This window comes from Eleginops maclovinus, chromosome 5 (genome assembly GCF_036324505.1).
Source record: "Eleginops maclovinus isolate JMC-PN-2008 ecotype Puerto Natales chromosome 5, JC_Emac_rtc_rv5, whole genome shotgun sequence".
Taxonomy (NCBI): domain Eukaryota; kingdom Metazoa; phylum Chordata; class Actinopteri; order Perciformes; family Eleginopidae; genus Eleginops; species Eleginops maclovinus.
Window position 1 is genome coordinate 27,397,410 of NC_086353.1, and position 21,211 is coordinate 27,418,620.

General features: G+C 41.7%; 1 protein-coding gene across 1 annotated transcript; it reads right to left on the reverse strand.

Moving 5' to 3' along the window:
• Positions 1-9,823: 9,823 nt before the first annotated feature.
• Positions 9,824-16,479, reverse strand: dctd (dCMP deaminase). Its single transcript, XM_063884746.1, has 6 exons — positions 16,291-16,479; positions 15,191-15,290; positions 14,167-14,302; positions 13,709-13,825; positions 11,258-11,354; positions 9,824-10,869 (listed from the first exon to the last, which is right to left on the reverse strand). The coding sequence occupies exons 1-6, from the start codon at positions 16,329-16,331 to the stop codon at positions 10,785-10,787; spliced, it is 576 nt and encodes a 191-aa protein (XP_063740816.1). The 5' UTR covers positions 16,332-16,479; the 3' UTR covers positions 9,824-10,784.
• Between the last annotated feature and the right edge of the window lie 4,732 nt (positions 16,480-21,211).

The window sequence follows — 21,211 nt, forward strand, 5'->3', positions numbered from 1 at the left end:
ATTTTAAAAATATGCTGCCGTCCACAGGCTCATCAGACGGGAGAGATCAAAAAGGCCTTAAGCAAGCGCTCAGTTCAACCTAATTAACTAAATGAATTATTTGGAAGATAAAATGAAACATCACACTATACGATCAGCCTTGAAGTGGCAGGAGAAGAATGTGACATGCTTTGTTCTGGAATAAATCAGTGGTGTGGTGGGTGGGAGGAGAGGCCTTTAAGTCCTTTGCTTTTTCCTGAATGTATTTTCCTCTACAGCCTTTATAAAGAAACAGTGACCTGCTGCAGCCGTTCATTCAGTCATGAAGCCTCTCTCCTTACTGTAAGTTCAATTTTCAGGGAATGCCCTTTGTTGCTCATTAATACTTCTACTCAACTACAGTTCAGAGGGAAATGGTGTACTTTTACTCCACCAACACCTTCAGTTACAGATCTGGATTAATGATGGTAAATATAACCAACCCTTAAATCAGACTTTAGTTCACCTGCAGTAAATCCAGCAGCTACCCTGCAGTATACAAAGCCATTCAAACTAGCTGCACCTTTACCAGCTCTGAGAACACTTTAATGATCAATAATTATAAAACATATCAGAGATATTATTCTGAAATGGACCAATCAAACAATGACTACTTTTACTGTCGCTACTTTAAGTTCATTTAGATGAGAGTACTTTCTACTTTACTGGAGGAACATTTAGAATACTTTTACTGTGACAGAGTATTCCTACACTCTGGTACTTCTACTTTACTCAAGTACAAGATCTGAGTACTTCTACTTTACTGGAGTACAAGATCTGAGTACTTCTACTTTACTCAAGTACAAGATCTGAGTACTTCTACTTTTACTCAAGTACAAGATCTGAGTACTTCTACTTTACTGGAGTACAAGATCTGAGTACTTCTACTTTACTCAAGTACAAGATCTGAGTACTTCTACTTTTACTCAAGTACAAGATCTGAATACTTCTACTTTTACTCAAGTACAAGATCTGAGTACTTCTACTTTTACTCAAGTACAAGATCAGAGTACTTCTCCCACCTCAGAGAGACACTCTGCTCTGTTCCTCCCTCAGCAGGGCCTTTAATAATAAAGCATGTGATTCTTTTGTACCCAGATCTGTGTGTGCGTGCGTGGTTGCGTGCGTGTGTGTGTGTGTGTGTGTGTGTGTGTGTGTGTGTGTGTGTGTGTGTGTGTCTCTGCTTCACACTCTGTTTTGCATTTTTTTTATTGGCCAAACTCTAAATGCAGCCCGGTCCAGATGCAGAAACGTGTCTCCTCAGAGACGTCCAACAGGAGGGTGAATGTCACAGTGGTAGCAGCTTAGTTCCTCAGTGATATTTTGCTGCCTCGTTTGGCTAAATAAACACATTATATCAGTGGGGGTTTCACAGTGTCAATGCCAGATTTTAGGCTTGCTGCACCCTCCCTGAGGCATTTCAAAACATGCCGAACTCTCAACCCCCCCATTGTGAACTTTTGTTCAACAATCTGTGCAAGCATGAAGGAACAGCCAAAGAAAGCAGGTGTGCAGATTTTTTTTCCAGGAGTCCCTGGAACGTTCATACCAGGGAACAAATATCAAAAGAACAACGTGTGTTGTTTTCCTATCCCTGGACATTTCAGTATTAAAGCGACCTTTATTTAGAGCCGTAAACACCGGGTCCTCTAAACTCTCCTGCTGCTGAGGGAAGATTACATTGTTAGTGATGGTATCTCGAACAACAGCTTCCAACCTGTGACAAATAATTCAACTATGTTTATAATTTATAAATATTAAAAACGTTTGGGAACCTAAAGTTTCACAGTCACAGTCCATTTAAGCAGTGTATGCTTACACAATTATATTTAAATGAGATGTTCCTATATGTAACACATACCAGAGGTGGGACCAAGTCACTGTTTGGCAAGTCCCAAGTAAGTCCCAAGTCTCAGCAGTCAAGTCCAAGTCAAGTCCCAAGTAAAGACAGAGAAGGGCAAGTCGAGTCCAAGTCCAAGTAACACCAAAGCCAAGTCGAGTCCAAGTCCAAGTCCCAAGCTTCTTCGAGTCCTGAACAAGTCATCATGTACTCTTCACTTAATAATGCCATTATCAGACTAACGATCACACAATTTCAACATATCAACCTAATCTTCAGTATTTTTTTATACATACAGATTAAACTATGCATATATTTTATATATCTGTATATACGCATGCGCCCAAAGACCTTCAAAGTATTGTGTGTGAATGGTGGGTTAGAAATGTATGAGCACGGAAGGCACCACTGTCATCCTAAAGTTGGTAAAGCGCCTTGACTAGTGAGGCATGGACTGTGTGGATGCATGTAACTGGCATTGATGCTTCAGTGGATGCCAGTTACAGTAGGTCAACATTTTGCTTAAATCACAAAGAAACCTAATATTTCAATAAAACAATGTTTAATCTGCATAACAATTAAGCAGCATGACTACACACAATGAAAGGTGCTGGGGGTAGGCGCTTGAGAGACAGACAGACAGAGAGAGAGACAGAGTACACCTCCCTAATCTTAGTTATTTGTGTTACTGTATGTGAGTGTGTTCGTGTATTTATGTACTGTGTGTGTGTGTGTGTGTGTGTGTGTGAAAATAAGAAGATGTCTGAGAGAGAGAGAGAGAGAGAGAGAGAGAGAGAGAGAGAGAGAGAGAGAGAGAGAGAGAGAGAGAGAGAGAGAGAGAGAGAGAGAGAGAGAGAGAGACTAGGCTTCCCTTCCGTGGCACAATTGCATCTTTTCCGTAGATGAAATCCGGGGAAATCGTGAATATTAATGAGGGGAAACCCGGGGATTATCCAATCACGCTGGTTAGGTCCCTGATCCAATCCAAAAAGGCCAAAATCCACCACATGATTGCATTGCTCGCACTTGCCTGCCGGCTCTCTCACTTTGCGGTCTTTGGGGCTTCGCAGGTTCGCATTGCAGGGAAGGATGTCCATGATCAGGAAATTTAGCTTTTGACTCGAGGCATGTCAAGTCATTACAAGTAAAAGAGGCAAAGTCCGAGTCAAGTCTCGAGTTAATAGTATTCAAGTCCAAGTCGAGTCGTAAGTCATGCCGAATTTGATCAAGTCAAGTCTGAAGTCATTAAAATCATGACTCGAGTCTGACTCGAGTCCAAGTCATGTGACTCGAGTCCACATGTCTGACACATACAATGCACAACAGAACATTTAGCCACAGTGAAAACTGTGTCTAGCACACAGACACAGGAAGTGATGTCAGGGTCTGTGTTCCTGTATGTTGAAGAAGAAATTAGCTGCAGATCTATGGATCTATCTATATATTGTCCACAAATCAGCTCCTATCCTCTTCTCCTGTGCTCTATTCCTTGACCTCTGTGTGAAAGGTCACGGGTTAAGGAATAGTGGATAGGAGAATTCAAAAGGACTTAGGAAAAGACGATCAAGAGAACCCGACTGCACTGACACTATCCTATGTGTTTATGATGTCAGTGGACGTTATTAATGTGCGTCTGCTGTGGGGAACTACAGTTCTCTGTACAGGACTACTGAAAGCACATCTACTCTGCACTGTGCTGTTTATGCTTTATGAACGAGGACAACAGAGAACATGTATTCTTCATTAGGTTGGAGTTGTACGGAAATCAAAAAGGAAAGTGAAACTGATGCCTGTGACAAACACTGAAATGTGGACTTTATTTGATCACTTCAGTGAAGAAGTAATGTTCATATTTCTCCTTTTGATTAATATAGAGCTGAACGTTCAAAGCAAAGCACTAAAGTAAGTTACGGTATAATTTTAAACTGCTTAATAAGCCCCGTGACTTTCATGATACGCATCTCACGTCACGATACGTTGTTTCTGTGAACGGCCGAATGTTGCGTCAAAGTAAAAGTTGCGGCCGCAAGGCATTGTGGGACAGCACTTTCTCCTTTCCTTTCGTAAAGGGAGGGCCAGTGTTTCCTAAGATAAAGGAGGTTATAAAGGAAGTTTCAAAGATCCCTTCCTCTAGATCAGTGGTTCTTAACCTTGTTGGAGGTACTGAACCCCACCAGTTTCATATGTGCGTTCACCGAACCCTTCTTTACTGGAAAAATAAAATGTGATTTTTTCAAATTCAAGACATAGCTATATGTTTTACTGGTACACAAAATGAACCGTGCATCAACATCACTGTGTTCAAAGAACAAAACCAGCAAAACATGGTTTTCACACAAAAACATAAATAATGAATACTTACTGCAAATCAGTGTGACTTCTGCTGTTGCCTTTGAGAGACCAGTTCAGAAATGCGCGGCTTCACCTTGGCAAGTGCCACTCTCATGTCATTTTCGCAACAAAGTCTGTTCCTTTTCTTCGTTTTTATGTCCGGCATCCTCGAAAAGGATTGCTCTCAAAGATATGTTGTAACAAACGGTATGGAAATCTCCAGGGCTTTCTTAGCAATAACAGGGTACGTTACCATTTGTTGACACCAAAACGTTGAGAGCGTTGTTGTTCTGAAGAGTTGCTGTTGAACCTGGCTCTGCTGAATTTCAATGATTTCGTCATTGACATCTGCTGTCTCAACACCAAACGTGAACGGCTGTCTCACCCATGCTGGATATGACTCTCTTGCAGGGAAGTATCCGTCGAAAGACTTTGCAAGCTCATCCAAGTGCGTGGCAATTGCTTGCTTCAGTTCCGCGGGTACAGAAATGTCTCCGATTCCATCATCTTGGATCTTACTGACACAGTCGTCCAGCAGGGGAAAGTTTGCGAAGTTATCGTTCACTGTTCGTTGTTTCCATAACGGAAGCTTTTTTTGAAAAGCCTTCAGGTTTTCTTCCGCTTCGATGATGTTGACTCCACCTCCCTGCATCTGCTGATTGAGACGATTGAGAGCTGCGAAGATATCAGCCATGTACGCTGAAATGAGAATGAACTCAGAATTTTTGAAGCAATCTGCATGACAATGTTGGTGCTCTTGCAAAAACGGCTAATTCCACACGTATGGCAAAAACACGATTCAGCACCTGTCCCCGGGATAACCACCTAACGTTAGAATGGTACAGAAGTACCTCGAATTCAGAGCCCATTTCTTTACACAGCTCACTGAAGATGCGGTGCCTCACTATTTCGCACATAGTTCACGCATTCCACTACAATTTTTAATACTTCTGCCAGTTTTGGAGGCAAGGTTTTTGTTGCGAACGCATGCCTGTGCAGAATACAATGCGTAACAATGATGTGTGGTGCATCGGCTTTCACTAGCGCACCAAAACCAGACTTTCTTCCCAGCATGACTGGAGCTCCGTCCGAACAAACTGCAGAAACCATATCCGACGAAAGATTGTTGTCTCTGAAGAAGTCATCCACAAGTTTCTTCACATCGGCTGCCTTAGTTGTTGTTGTAAGAGGCTTACAAAATAAAAAATCTTCCTTTATCATGTCGTCTTTCACATAGCACACGAATACAGCAAGCTGGCCTAGATTGGAAACGTCTGTGGTCTCGTCAAGTTGGAGGCTGAATTTTGCCGGGCTTCAGGGGTGTAGTGGGCGTTGGACGCGGGGGTACGCCGTCCACCCACTTCTCCCGACGTGATATATAAAAAAATAATAAATATAAAATAGCTTAGGCTACAACTAAAAAAAAAAATTAAAAAAAATAGCTTACAACTCAAATGTCAATCCGGAGATATTGGCAATGGTGAGAACAACCTACATAGGCTACATAAGACATCCCCAGTATCTGTCCGTGACCTATATTGGCTACGACATGAACATAACATGAACATTCGATAATCGTCATCAACCTGAGACTTAAAACAAGACAAAAAAAAAACAACGAGAACGTGGATGTGATGTGTAGCCTATTTTGATTTCAGTGTGGTTAGTGTAGTTATTAAAATGTCAAATCGACAGAAAAGTATTGATTTTTATTTTCGGAAAGATGTCAGCAATGAAATTCAGGAGCCAGAGACGTTGACTGAGCCACAAGCCAGCACCACCACCGAAGTTCCCACATCTTCTGCTAATGCTAGCGCGGAGGTGGTGGGGAGCTCCCATATTTCTATGGGGAGCTCCGACAGCTCACCGTTCGCGATCTGGACTGAGGAGATGTGGAAGAGAAAAAAGGAGGCCTATCCCTGGATCGACGCAAAGGACGGGAAACTGGGCTGCAAAGTGTGTACGTCCATTAGTGATCTATCTGTATTCAAAGCCCAAGGTTCGCGAATGGGAGATGAATGGCGGTCCTACAGTATCACCCATAGTGGAACAGAGAAGAGCACAATGTTAACCTCTCTTCGAAAAAAAATTCTGAGGCACCTCCAGTCAAGTGGTCACGTTGCTGCTCAACGGATTCAAGCTAGAGCAAAAAGAGAGACAATCCATAAAGTTTGTGATAGAATGAATGCATCCTTCACGAAGGCTACTAGTGCCGTGTTCCGAACCGTCTACCACATAGCACAGAAAAATAGGCCATTTTCTGACCATTATGGACTGATGGAGTTACAAAGCCAGAATGGGATTGACACGGGCATTGGCTTGCACTCCCGTTACAGTGCATCACAAATTACAGATCACATTGCTTCCCAAATGCGTAAAAAAGCCTGTCAACGCATTCAGGAAATAGAAGGCAAAATATCAGTCCTGATCGACGAATCAACGACCCTAGGGTGCAAAACTACATTGATCGTCTATCTCAAATGTGAAACAGACAAGTTATACGACCCACACTTTATGTTCCTGGATTTAATCGAACTTCCTAACCAAACAGTGGACACAATTCTGCAAACTCTACTCAAATGCCTCCATGCTCATGGTTTTGATGACGCATATCTAAAGAAGCACTTAATAGCTTTTGCAAGTGATGGAGCCAGCGTAATGTTGGGGCGAAAATCTGGTGTGGCCAAACGAATGACTGAACGCTATCCCAATATTTTGACGTGGCATTGTCTAAATCATAGACTAGAGCTCGCAGTTAACGACACTGTGTCTGACGTTAATGGTGTAAACCATTTTCAGGCATTCATGGACAAATTATACACTGTGTACAGTAGATCACCCCAAAATAAAAAAGAGCTGGCAGAGTGTGCTGAAATATTGGAACAACAAGTGGGGAAAATCGGTCGTGTGTTAAGTACAAGATGGGTGGCTAGTTCTTTCCGCACAGTGTCTGCCGTTTGGGATAATTTTGAATCGTTATGTGCTCACTTTACCAATGCAATGACAGATGAGAAGCGATCGGCCTCTGATAGGCTGTCATATAGAGGTCTGTTGAAGCGGCTGACTTCAAAGCAGTTTTTGCTGGATTTAGCACTTATGAATGACACGCTGCATGAGTTAGCTCTACTGTCAGAATGTTTGCAAAAACGCACTGCATCAGTGCCCTACGCAGACAAACTGATTAAACGTAGCATTCGGTTCATTGATGCAATGGGAGAACGACCTGGGACAAAAGTCCTTGCTGCTGAAATCGCTATCTCAGCAGGCAGATTTGGCTCCGTTGAGCTAACAGACAATGCAAAAATTGTTTCCATAAACCGGCAACAGTTTCTTAGAAGTCTAAGCAACAATTTAAGCCGTCGGATGTTCACAACTGCAGCATCCGGACCGGCAAATGCCCAAGCTGAGTCGGACTATACCCAGTTGATTTCGCAACTTAAAGTTCTGGAGCGCGAGAACTGGCCGCCTGCGCAAGATATGCCGCCTGGTTTTGGAGAGGAGGAAATAGCGGCACTCTGCAAACGCTTCAGACTTCATATTGCGAGTGCAATCAACGGGTTTAGGGATTTAATCGAGAGCTCTGGGGATGACAGTCACACACCTGATCTTAGGCCTTTAATGAACTGCACGAAAGTCATCCCATGCAGCACTGCAGAGTGCGAAAGGGGATTCAGCCAAATGAATCTTATTATCACCCCAATCCGCACAAGATTACTGATCGAAAGGGTATCTGCTTTGATGTTCATCAAGCTACATGGACCACCGATGACACAGTGGGATCCGACAAGCTACGTGACCACTTGGTTGCGATGCCATCGCTCGGCTGAAGACAGGAGAACAAGACCTGCAACCGAATCTCGCAGTGAGCCTCCTGACCCAGTGTGGCGATTTCTTTGACGGTACCAAGCGCTTTCATGTAAGTACTGAATTTTAAATAAAACAAACAATAATCTATATGACACCTGTGTGTATTTCTGCATGTTAAGCTGAATATATGTATGGCTTTTTGGGTGGGAGTGTGTGTGTGTGTGTGTGTGTGTGTGTGTGTGTGTGTGTGTGTGTGTGTGTGTGTGTGTGTGTGTGTGTGTGTGTGTTTGGGGGGTGACGTCACAAATACCGTACCCTCACTTAAAAAATCCCCACTACACCACTGCCGGGCTTGAAATCAGATCTGCAAATACTTGAGCCAAGATGTCTTTGCTTATATCCTCTATTCTGTCGCTGATGGTGTCATTTGAAAGAGGAATTTGGGATAACTTAACTTCAGCCGCTTTTCCCAGCATGATATTCGCCATCTTCAACACAGCTGGTTTTATGAGTGTTTCACCAATGGTGTGTGGTTTGCCCTGCTTTGCGATCAGGTAAGCAACTTCGTACGAGGCTGTGAGGATCGGTTTGTTGATGGGTACAAAGCTGAGAACAGGCAGAGTAGCCTTTTCATTGAATCTGGCTCTCGTCACCTTGAATTCCGCAAGTGTTGTGTTCTTGTATTCTCCATCTCCATGCTGCTTAAGGAAGTGATCCCTTAGTTGTGCCGGTGCTAGACTAGAATTGCTCAACTTGGCATTGAAAATCATGCAGTTAGGACGCCGACTCCCATCACGTTCCGTTATACATGTGAATCCATATTGTACATATTCGTCCGACCACTTTCTTTTTTTGCTCGACATAGTTAGTATGAAGGGATTCAAATATTAAGAAAGAAATCACACGACGTACCATCACGACAGTCACAAGTCGACTACTGATCGCACCAAATTCCCTGCAGCACAGATAGGCCAAGGGATGTAGCGTGATCACCTGCAGCCAGTGATGGCCAAGCGGGGCGAGTCATCACGAATCATATGAGTCGAGTGTGTGTCTTGACCTCCACCGAACCCCTAAGACTGACTCACCGAACCCCTGGGGTTCGATCGAATCCAGGTTAAGAACCATTACTCTAGAGAATCAGAACAGCTCTTATAATGGCTGCCACTGAGGTACTTCCGGGTCATTCCACTCCGTTAGGAACCTTTCTAAGATAAACTGACAATTCCACCGCAACCCATGACTGGGAGATGGACTGCTGAGGAACTGTGTGTGTAGGTGTGGGTGTGTGCGTGCTAGAGGTCTTCCACTATAATAGTCAAAGAAAATTTAAAAAACAAACCCATGAAATATAACATTACTATCAATATCTTGCTTAAGCAGAATATTGAGGTTGTAGATGGTGTTTGAATTTGGAATAGAACAAGTAGAAACTTGGTATTTGTGCAAAGGGTTATTGGTGGCAGATTCATTTTTAATGTTAGTACGTCAGATGTGACCTTGGGATTGTTGTAACCAAACCTAAAATAGCCGTTTTGATAACCAATTATTAATAATTGTATAATCCTGCCTGACTATGGTAAATCAATATGCAGTTGAACTGGTCAGCCTGTATATAAAATAATGTTTTTTGTAAGTATTCCTTTTATCAGTGATGGCAAAGGTCTTCACATCATCTGTTCACTTTATTCTTAAACCAATAACTTAACTTCCATCAAAATGTGATTTAAATTAATGAACGACAAGCTGTATGTATTTGTCAATTATTTATAGAATCCCTTTTACTCATGACATCATAAATGCAATAAAAATGGAACACAGTGGACATTAGATTGTGCCGTCCAAATGTTTTATTGACTTCAACTCAGAGCTGACGTGGTTAGAGGAATGGAGGTTTGGAGACATGTTAGTTTTCATCTACAAAACAGTATAATGGTCCATAGGTAAGACATGTTGGTACTAGGAAAGAAACATAAAAAGTACCGTGTTACAGAGCGTCTGCAGACAGTAGAACACAGAAGGACATTTTACAAAAACACGCTATAAAACCTGACCAAGTGAAGACCGCCACATCTTTCAGAGAACTACAAAAATGGTCACTCAATATAAGATCCATATCCACCTACAGGGAATATATATTAAAAATAAATGCACACACTGACATATTCATAGTGATGAGATTCATTGGAAGCTTTACTCAGGTGAGCACCCTGGGATCGAGAGCTCATGGGAAGTGACTGTCTATTTACATTTTAATGAGTTTGCAAATAACAATTCAGCAGAACAGAGGTTCTTTCTTCAAGCCTGTTTGATAAAAGAAATCTCAAGAAGCCTGATTTACCCCAAGCTGCCACTGTGACAGGTCAAACAAAGTGAAGCCGCCTCCATACTAATCTGGAACCTTGTTCTAAGGATCGTTGGTTGCCCGTGGGGAGACTGCTTCCCAACACTAAGGATTTTAAGGTGAAACACTAAAGAAAGTATGTCCCAAGTCGTGGTGTATGCCCAAACCCAAAGGGAGCGTAAAAGAAAGAAGTGTGAAGGCAGTACTGAAAGACCTTCTGCCACACACAAAGGATGAGCGTCAAATCAAACTTGAATCTTGAATATCCGGTTAATCAAAATATCAAAAAGACGCCAAAGTCGAGGTATCCTTCAGGTTTCCTTTGGACAAAGCAGGGGGCAAGAAGACATGCAGAAAAGGCATCAAAGTCCCTTTCAATCTCGTCAGTCTCCCTCTTCTTCCTTGCCTCACTCAGCAGCTCCCCAAGGTGAACCTTTTGCTTTTTCACTTGGTAGAGCTGTTCATCATTGCAGCGTGGTTAATGGAATTAAAATCAATGACAATCTCAGTCCTCTTGGGCTTGAACTGCCTGCCAAAACACACAGAGGGGAAAAAACTCAATGATCAGGGTATGAACACATCGTGCAAACATTGGGGATGAAAGTGAAGTCTTCCTTGTATATTCAAGTCATTCCTGTCCCCCAGACCCGTACACTTTTACAAGGTCTGGGCAAGTTGTAAACAGATAGAAGTGTGAGAGAGAAAGGGACAGCAGCTGCAGTCACACCAGGCGTGCTGTCAAAAAATAAAACTGCACTGAACAACGGAAACAATTATGTCAACAGATTTCACTTAACTGTATTAGGTTAGTGAAAAGCAATAATATTAAGAGTCTATCAAAGGCAATGAGTGTGATCTTTGTAGGATGTGTGTGTGTAACGCTTTGACCTTGTGTAATAATAGGAAATGTTCCTCACCTGTATTGTATGCCTGCCAAACCCAGCAGCCTTCTGGAGGCGGTCATCTCCGGTGTGCCGTGGTACTTATCAGAGAGATAGACCACTTCCTTAATACCTGAACAAAACAAAAAAAAGAGACCTTAATTAGTCTTTTTAGCCCAGACATGCTTTACCATGGAGGAGCATGGCAGCTGAAAAGGAGAAAAAGAAAATAATATTTGCTAACATTACTGCCAGTTGTGGGATTTCACCTATGAAATGAAGCTTTTTAAAGCCTTTAAGGCTTCTGATGCATTGCGTCGGTAATATGTTGTTTACTGAAGGCTTATTTGGATACTGTGCCATCCACCAATGCTACACATTAGCCCCTGCATATCTGCATTACACACACAGCCGCAAGCATAGCAGGATGCAAATGTTGAGTACCCCAAAGTTTTATGACAGAAATTAATAGTACGGGTCTCCAGCACATAGAAATTGAGGATGTTGAAATGACTAAGCCATTTTTTAGCTATTGTCTCCATATGCTTATTAATTGTGCCAATTGCCCAACATAATGCAACTTACAGTACCTTACATTTCCGGGTTCACATCTGGACAACTAGACTATTATGTAGAGTAATAATGGACACTAAATTCATACAATGAAAAATACGTATTGATCAGTATGCTGTTCCTGCACAGAGCAGTATGGGATGCAGATTAGTACAAGGTATTAGAGCACAGTGTGAAAAGAGGTGACAGCTTTAGTGTTATTAACCAGGAATTTTATACAACAGATTTTCTAACAGACATCCCAGAAAGACTTTGTTGTACAACACATATCTGAAATGATAGCAGCTTACAGAGTGAGCAGGAGAACACGCAGAGGGGAGGTTCACAGGAGAAGCTAAGCATCACACACTCTATAGCAGAGGTCCCCAACCCCGGGCCCCGGACCGGTACCGGTCCGTGGGTCATTTGGTACCGGGCCGCACAGCAAGAATAAATAACTTACATTATTTCCTTTTTATTTATTGTCTGAGCCATAACGATCTGTTATTTTGAAAAATGACCGGATTCTCATGCTAAAATGTCGTATTTGGAAAGTGTCTTTGCAAAGGGGAAAAGGCCCAGTGAGGAGACGAAAGAAGAGCCTACGACTTCCAAGAAAAAGAAAGCTGCATTTAACAGACAATACCAGGAGTCCTACTTAAAATATGGATTCATCGCGACAAGTGATTCCCACGCAGCAAGCCCGCTCTGTATAATATGCAGCTCTTATACACAGAAATAAGATGATTATCCCGAGGGAAATCGCTGGACAGAGTGTTTGAATTACGAGAGCCGCTGCAGAGATTTCTCTCAGAAAAGATGTCACCGCTGACAGCACATTTCAGTGACGAGGAATGGGTCGCAAAACTGGCTTACTTATGCGACATATTCAACCTGCTCAAGGAACTTAATCTGTCACTTCAGGGGAAAATGACAACTGTCTTCAAGTTGGCAGATGAAGTAGCTGCATTTAAAGCCGAACTGGATTTGTGGGGACGGCGCGTGAACAGAGGCATATTGGACATGTGTCAAACATTATCAGGGATTTTCGGTGAGACTGAGTCTGAGTCGTCATTCTCTCAGCTGATGCACGATCACCTATCTTTGCTTTTAAACGAGTTTGAGCGCTGCTTCCCAACCACAAAAGACCCACGAACTGCCAAGGAATGGATCCGCGACCCATTTATGAACAAACCAGGTTAATCCAGCATGTCTGTGCGAGAAGAAGATCAGCTGCTGGAGGTCGCAAATGATGGCGCCTTAAAAGTCTATTCGAGACAACAACTCTGCCGGTGATCTGGATTAAAGTCATGGCAGAATACCCTGAGATCGCCACAACAGTACTGAACCCTGTTGCCATTTCCGACATCATATCTGTGTGAAACGGGGTTTTCTGCAGTGACAGCAACCAAAACAAAGCCACGGAGTAGACTGGACATAAGCAACACACTTCGGGTGTCATTGTCTCCCATTGTCAAGTTGCATACGAGTACACAGTCAGATTCATGTTTATTATTATATTTATAATATACCACAGTTTTTATGCCAGTCGTCATTTTTATTTTGTTGTATTTATCCGTCACACCTTAAAGCCCGGTCCGTGAAAATACTATCTGACGTTAAACCGGTCCGTGGCGCTAAAAAGGTTGGGGACCGCTGCTCTATAGGGGTTAGAAAAATCATAAAACACATCATGTGAGAGAGTTCTGACTCTTGTCTTGTATGTTGCACTGCTGGCAGGGACCTGGACTTAAAATGTTCTGTCATATCTTTCCAGAGTTGTAATTTTAGTGTCTGATGAAGCTTCAAAGTCCTTCCATTGACTGGTGTGTGTGTGTGTGTGTGTGTGTGTGTGTGTGTGTGTGTGTGTGTGTGTGTGTGTGTGTGTGTGTGTGTGTGTGTGTGTGTGTGTGTGTGTGTGTTGTAGGGACCCACCAGCCTGGATGATGAGCTTGGCGCACTCGTTGCAGGGGAACAGAGCCACGTACATGGAGCAGCCCTTCACATCGGCGCTGTTCTTGTTCATGATGGCGTTGAGCTCTGCGTGGCACACTGCGGGACAGAGCGGCCCATTAATAACGCTTTATTGCTTTAACTTTATGTAGGTCGTTTTGAAAACAAGCCAAAAATACATGTTACTAGGATGGTGTGTGTGTGTTTTCTATGAAATGAAGGGATAAGACAAACTTTTATACACAGGGAAGTTTTGTTAACAAGGTTTGTTACGTTTTTAAGTGGGATCTACAAAAAAAGCTATTCTTCCTCTCCTGAACACACCATCAACAAAATAACCAGGTGGAGGAGTGTGTGCAACTCTTCCTCCAACAAACTGTTTGATTTAGGAAAAAAGAAATCCAAAAAAGACAGAAGCAGAAGTGTGTGTGCGTCCTCACCATAAGGGTACTTGGTGTCCAGACGGTCGTCAGCAGAGCGGGACCACGGCAGCAGGTCATCGTCACAGCCGTTTGGCATCCCATTGTAACCAATGCCAACTATCTTATTCTCCTGGTTCACTATACACGCACCCACCTGCACAGGGATATAGAGATATGTATATATAAATGCATTATTAAAGTCACGCCAACAATTATTTTATTGCGCATTAACAGTGGTTATTAATAACCTTATTATTTTAAAGTCTGTGGGATGTTGATCAGTATTGGCGTCATCACTCGTCTCAACTAATGAGAGCATTTGGGGCGGGACTAAGACTGCTGCAGCGCTCACATGAACCGAACCACAGAAGAAGTGGCGGGGACAGAAACATGGAGGAAGGAATCGAACTCTGACGTTTTACATCTCTTCCAGGCGGAAGAGCAGATAGAACCAGAGTTATTAGTAACCACTGCAGAGTAGAGTTTTCTTAGCCCTGGACTCTGAGGGTCACTTTCCTATAACTAGATCAAGCATTAATGCCCTGGCAGTGGAAAGAAGCTTTGGTTTATATTTGATTTCATTCATTAATGTTGAAGTTGAGATTTACAGCAAGTATTTCACCAGCTTCTGTGTGAAGGGAACACTGCTGGTAAAAAGCTCCTTATTTGTTTCAACTGCTGGCAAACCAAATGTTATTGCACTTTTGTTGATATAGCAATACATTTCAAATAAAAGTGCACAATGCACTTTATTTGAAATGTATTGTTGAATTGTGTGCATACGAATGCGATTATAGCAGCGAAGTGTTGCTGTCATAGTCTTTGTTTGTTATTTTACAATCAAGGAGTTATAGTGCATATACAGCCGCAGAAAACATGTCTTGTTTTATTATTTATAGGTATGTCTTTGAGTTAAACGTTTAAAAATATATATATATACACACATCCTTACAACTCATTTATGTAGTATCGATTGCAGAGATCATTTTGTTTCTCTTTACCAAAAATAGACATCCACAACATTATATTCACACACACACACCTGTGAGCTCGGGTCTTTGCTCCTCTGCGCTGACAGAAAGGCTACAGCCATGAAGTACTCTGGCCATTCCAGATAGTCTTCCCTCTTCCTGGTTGTGTCGCTACAGACAAACACACAGACCAACATTTTTTGGAGATTTTCACGTCATTCCAATTCAAATTCCTTTCTGAGCAGTGACTCGTCGTGTAAACACTTATCCAGGTTCCTCTTACAATTATTTTATACCAGTTGTGTATACAGAGTAAGACAACACGGTCACGATAATCAAATCACTTTAACCTCTTTAAAAGTAGAGTAAACTATAGATTCTCCTTACTATACTGACTCTAAAACAATGTTTCTCAAAGTTTTTCAGACCATGGCCCACTTAACTAATAGAAAAATCTCTCACGGACCATCTAACTCCCCAAATATGAAAAAACAATAGCCACTCTCCTGGGACTCTAATACACACGATATAAATGACTTGTTGGCGCTGCTGAATCACCTGCATCAGGTCCATGTTGGCATCTTGACTGTCGCATCAGATTTTTCACTTAATGTTCTTTTAACTGAGCCAGTCTTGAGCCATCAATCCATCTTCATTTTAAATGTGACATTGTACCAATATACTCAAGGACCACTAGGGGTCGCTCGTGGACCACTAGTGGTTCGCGGACCACACATTGAGAAAGACTGCTCTAAAATGAACCCAAAACATGCTGGCGGAATGTTGTTTGGCCTGTTTATCTGAAGTAAATGTTGTCTTGTTGCTTTATTCTCTTCTCAGACAGTACCAGAAAGCGTAGCTTAAATAATAACAAATATTCACAGGTCCGGTTTACCAGCATATCACCTTTCCTTTTTCACAACGTGTCAGTTTTTTTCCTAAAAAAAGAGGAGTGTATTGTCCACCTCAATCATTTCCCAGGCTTAAAGGAGGGTCCGCATCACTTAACAAAACTAGTGACTTCCAGGCCTGCATACGATTAATCATTGAATGAGTGAAATATAAATGTGTAGCATAATAATGAGGCATTAACTTAGCGAAATGACTTAGTGTCCATGCTTCTCTTGGGCATGTTTGTGACTCCAAGTGCTCTAACAGTTGAACCACTCACCCGTTCAGAGGAGCTGCTCTCTGCTCCTCATGTTCTGCCATAGTCTCGAGATGCTGGACCTCCTCAGTGCCTGTGCCTCTCTGGACTGGATGCTGCTGACAGTTAGCTGAACTGTAGCTTAGCGGCGGAGGAGACTGACACGCAGCATTCCGTCAACAGGGAACAGGAAGAAATCTCCCGAGCTGTGGATGACTCTTTCAAGCCCCGCCTAATGACTTCCGGGAGACACTCCCCCTCTCTGAGACGATACATCCATGCTCTGAGACAGTAGAAAATTCTGTTATATTAACTAATTTCCATACTTTAGCTGGTGTATATAATATACAGTGTTTTTTGTCAACTGTATGTCTGTAACGTGTCTGCTGAGCAAAACCGCTGCGAAGAGAGACTAGGTGAGGCACGCAGTTCTCCTGCCTCATGGCAGGGGGTGCTAGTGAGTCCAGTGATTCTTCGTGCGCTGCAGAATAAGTGACGGCGAGCTAAAATTTACAGTTAAGTCAAGTGCAGTCGTTTGCTTATTTTTTCGTCTCGCCTGACCCTACTTTTAGAATGGAGGATTGCATATCCAAACTAAAACAATTTTCTAAGATGGACTTCATTTATAAATAAAGGTAATATCGCAATAATGTTTTTAATTACATGTGCTTTATTGAGTGATACAGTTTTTTATATGTGAAGACTGCTGATTTGGGATTTTAAACATAACACCATTAACTGCTGCCATTCAAATAATGAATAAGATGCTCTAAGGTTCAAATCTGATTGTGATGACGTCAGTGCCTCACCAGCCATGAACTTCACCGCATGTCTCTGATAAATACATATTATATTATTTGTAAATGATGACTTTTTCTTGCTTTCTTTCTTTGTTTTCTTTGCCTTTAGTGCCCTCAGTTCGATAATGTATTGTTTTTTGTTGTTTTTCAAACAGTTGTTCAATAACGTTTGTCAAAAACGTCAACATTTTCTCAACAACGCTGTAAATCAATACCGATTGCGCAGAACCATTAGTTAATACACAGAATCGATCGACAGATCAATTCATGGGAGGAGAACAAGAGGTTATTAAGACAAATACAGTATCTCTCTGTTCTCATTTTCCATCTTCAATTCAGCAGATCATACTACGACTTATTTTTCAATATTTCATTTTCTGGTTTCTATTTTGAATGACAAGTACTACTGCTGCCTGCTGTTGAGCAGAGTTATTTCCTTCACACAAGTGTAGAACATGAGTGATAGTTGTCTGCTGGCTGCTGAGAAGCAGAAACGTGATGCGGTTAACAGAAGATAAGTCAAAGTATTTCTTTGACGCTGGACTGATCTGAGTCTTTAAACTGCCTGTGATTAGTGACAGAACTTCAAAGTGCTGTTGTGATAAGCAATGATGAAGAATAATCCTGTCTGACGATCCTAAATCCTTATGTGGTTGAACAGATAATGATCAGTTGAACTGATAAGATAAAAGATATACTTTATTGTTCCCAAATTGGGAAATGTTTTCGTTGCAGCAGCATGTAAAACAACAATTGTACAAAATTAAAAAATAAAAAAAGAGTAGAAAATAAACAATTTAAGACATCTCATAATAGAAGATGAAACACTATCGAAGTGCTAAATAACAGCTAGCATAATATAAATCTGGGGCATTATTTACATGACATATTAAATGAAATATAAATGTACAGTGTGACGTTGTGTTCTAATGTATCCAGATAACAAAAGAGAAACTTTGGAGATCAATAATGAACACAGTGGACATTAGATGTCAAATGTTTTATTGACCGCTCTGAGAGCTGACATGGTTAGAGGAAAGTGTCATGATCCGTGTTTCGTATCTGTCATGTCTTTGTGTTGTGTGTTTTATTTTGAAATGTTTTCCCCTCTTGTGTCACTCGTTAAGCTTCACTTCCTGTCTGCTTTTCCCTCCTGTGCCTGATTGTGTCATTGTGTTCACCTGTTGCCCCTGTGTTTCTCCTCCCCCTTCCAGCTGTCTCTTGTCTTGTGATTACCCATGTGTATTTAGTCCCCGTTTCCCTTTTGTCTGTTGTTCGGTTGTCGTCATTTCTTCCATGATCCCTTCCATGTTACCTGCCTGTTCCTGTCGCCCTTCATGTCTGAAGCTAAGTTTTTCATGTCCTGTGTTCCCCTTGATTCGTGTTTTCATCAACAGCTTTTGAATAAAGCTCGCTTTTGTTTTTGACCCTTACCTGCTTCCCCTTGATTTACTGCACTTGGGTCCTGTTTCCCCAACCCTGACATAATCTCATCCTGGCTGGGGATGAACTTACTGCCAAAAAAACAGCAAACGCAATGATCAGGGTATTATACACGCATTAGTGGAGTAGGGTCATACCTGTCCCCCCTGTTGTAAGCACAAAGAAGTGTAAGAGATTAAGGGACAGCAGCTCTATTCACACCAGATCAGGTGTGGTGGCAATGAGTGCAAGACTGTGCAGCAGTGTCAATTATAGCAGTGGTTTCCAACCGGGGGGAACAGGGACCCCCAGGGGTACTTGAAGGGATTGCAGGGGGTACATAGAAAGATTAGGGGATTGCAATTTATTCCCACACAAAACATTTCAAAGTGTGTGTGTGATCAGACAGATAGTGGACTTCTTTTATACCTGGATAAAAAAATGAACTTTATTCATCTTCACAGCAGAGACCTGCTTTTGCATGAAAAAGATGTTGATACTCAAAGCCCATGGATGGTCCTGGTCAAACTTGATGGTGATAGGACTAAATATTCAGGAGGAGTTTGTTGAAGAAAGCAACTTTAAAATCCTAAAAAAAATTAAAAACAAAACCTGCAATTATGCAACAACCTGCTTATTAGCAATTTTTCTTAGGGTGCACTATTGAACTTTTCCCCCACAACCTTACTACAAGAAACCCTAACAATCCTGCTGCTCTTCTGTTCAGACTTTGTTGGTCCTCAGGCGCTAATAATAATACTCATTCAAGTTTCAATAGGTCCTTCGCTCTGAATTTCATGGAAAGTGTCTGGGTATTCTGAAAAGCACTCTATAATAAATGTATTTTTATTACTATTATTTGTATTATTATATTATTATTATTAATAATATTACTTCTCGGTGCAAGGGCACTAATAATAACTATTTGGATTTCAAAATGTCCTTCGCTTAAAGCTGCAAGCAGTGATGAAAAGGGGCTTGTCCTCAGGCATGGAAACGGCATATGATGAAACCTCCCCCCAGCTGTGGGCCGTTAGCAATCATCTGAAGCCTGGGGTGTTGTTTTATAGTGAGTGATGTGTTGCTATGGAGACAACATATAATTAAACTAGAACATTTGCAAAGAGCTGCTCAGGGCTTGGCTGTTTACAAACAGTTGAAGTCTGGTCTGAGTGGACCATGTTCACTCGAGTAACGACCACGTGTTCTATTCTTTGTTTTGTGTGTGTTATGTTGTGTCTTGTGCGAGCAATTTGAATGTCGGTCTCAGACCTTAATAATAATAATAACTGTTCAGATTCCACTAGGGCCCTTCAACTCCAGCTTGAGATGGACCCTAATTAATTTTGAAATATTGTAAATGTATTCAAATTTGATCCAACATCAGAAGAAACTAAATGAATAAAGCAATTTACTTTAAACCAAAAAGGTTCTGTGATGTAATACTGGACACTTATTTTGAACAGTTGCATAAATGGAATCAAGCGTTCCCTAAAGTAACAAAGAGACACCGGCCAGTGATTGGGACTTCTGTGTGTGTGTGTGTGTGTGTGTGTGTGTGTGTGTGTGTGTGTGTGTGTGTGTGTGTGTGTGTGTGTGTGTGTGTGTGTGTGTGTGTGTGTGTGTGTGTGTGTGTGTCACAGGTTGAACAACATAATAAGGAAAGAGTTTTTGGTAATGAATTGTTTTATTATTCTGGAAATCAAAAAGTATCTGGTCAATTATTAATTAATATACCCATTAGGTTAATCCTATCGCCCGTGAAGTACATAATCTGGATTCACATACAAACTCCCTCTTCCATCATGGCAGAACTGTGGAGGTTTCTATGCATTAAGTAGAGTAGTGTTGCAGCACTAATAATAATCCAATAACAGCTCTTAAATCTTCAAACAAACATTTTCAGAAAGATCTTTGCAAATTCATTAAAGCAGTGCTGATGTGTTTAAGACAATGAAGGTAGAAGGAATGGATGTTCAGAATTCATAGGGAACCTTAAAATGCCTTAACAGAGTGAATTTCTCCCGAAGGCAGTTACTTGATGGTGGATTATTTCATGATCAAATCAAAATTATTATATCCCAAAATCACCAAAAATGGCTCCAAGGGCTGTACAAAGCAAACAAAAGCAACAACAAAATACAGATGCACTGTAATGTTTGGTATTTGAAAAGTTCAGCTGGACTTAACTATGGAACACCTCTCCCCCTGTACAGGTGGGGGCATGTATCGTGAACCAGGAGAGGAAGATAGTTGGCATTGGTTACAATGGGATGCCAAACGGTTGTGAGAGCCTGCCTTGGTCCCGCTCTGCTGACAACGCTCTGGACAACAAACACCTTTATGGTGAGGACGCACACACACTTTTGCTTTTTGCTTAACTTTTGGATTGTCTTTTTGGTTTTCTTTTTTCCTAAATCAAACAGTTTGTTGGAGGAAGAGTTGCACACACTCCTCTAGTGTCATCCACCATGGCACAGAAGTCCAAAGAATTCCTTTGAAATTGTGTGGGAGGACGTCTGGAAATATAACAGTCCAAGTGAAAGGCTCACATATTGTTGTTTGTCCGTACTATGCTGCTGAGTTCTCCTCCTGGCCTCTGTTTCTCTGTTGATCACATGCTCTCACATTCCACTTATTACTTTTCTCTTTCTCTGTCTCTTCCCTCTTCCTTCAGTGCTCTGCATAGGGTGGGATAGAGAGTAATCTACATCTTCCTCCTG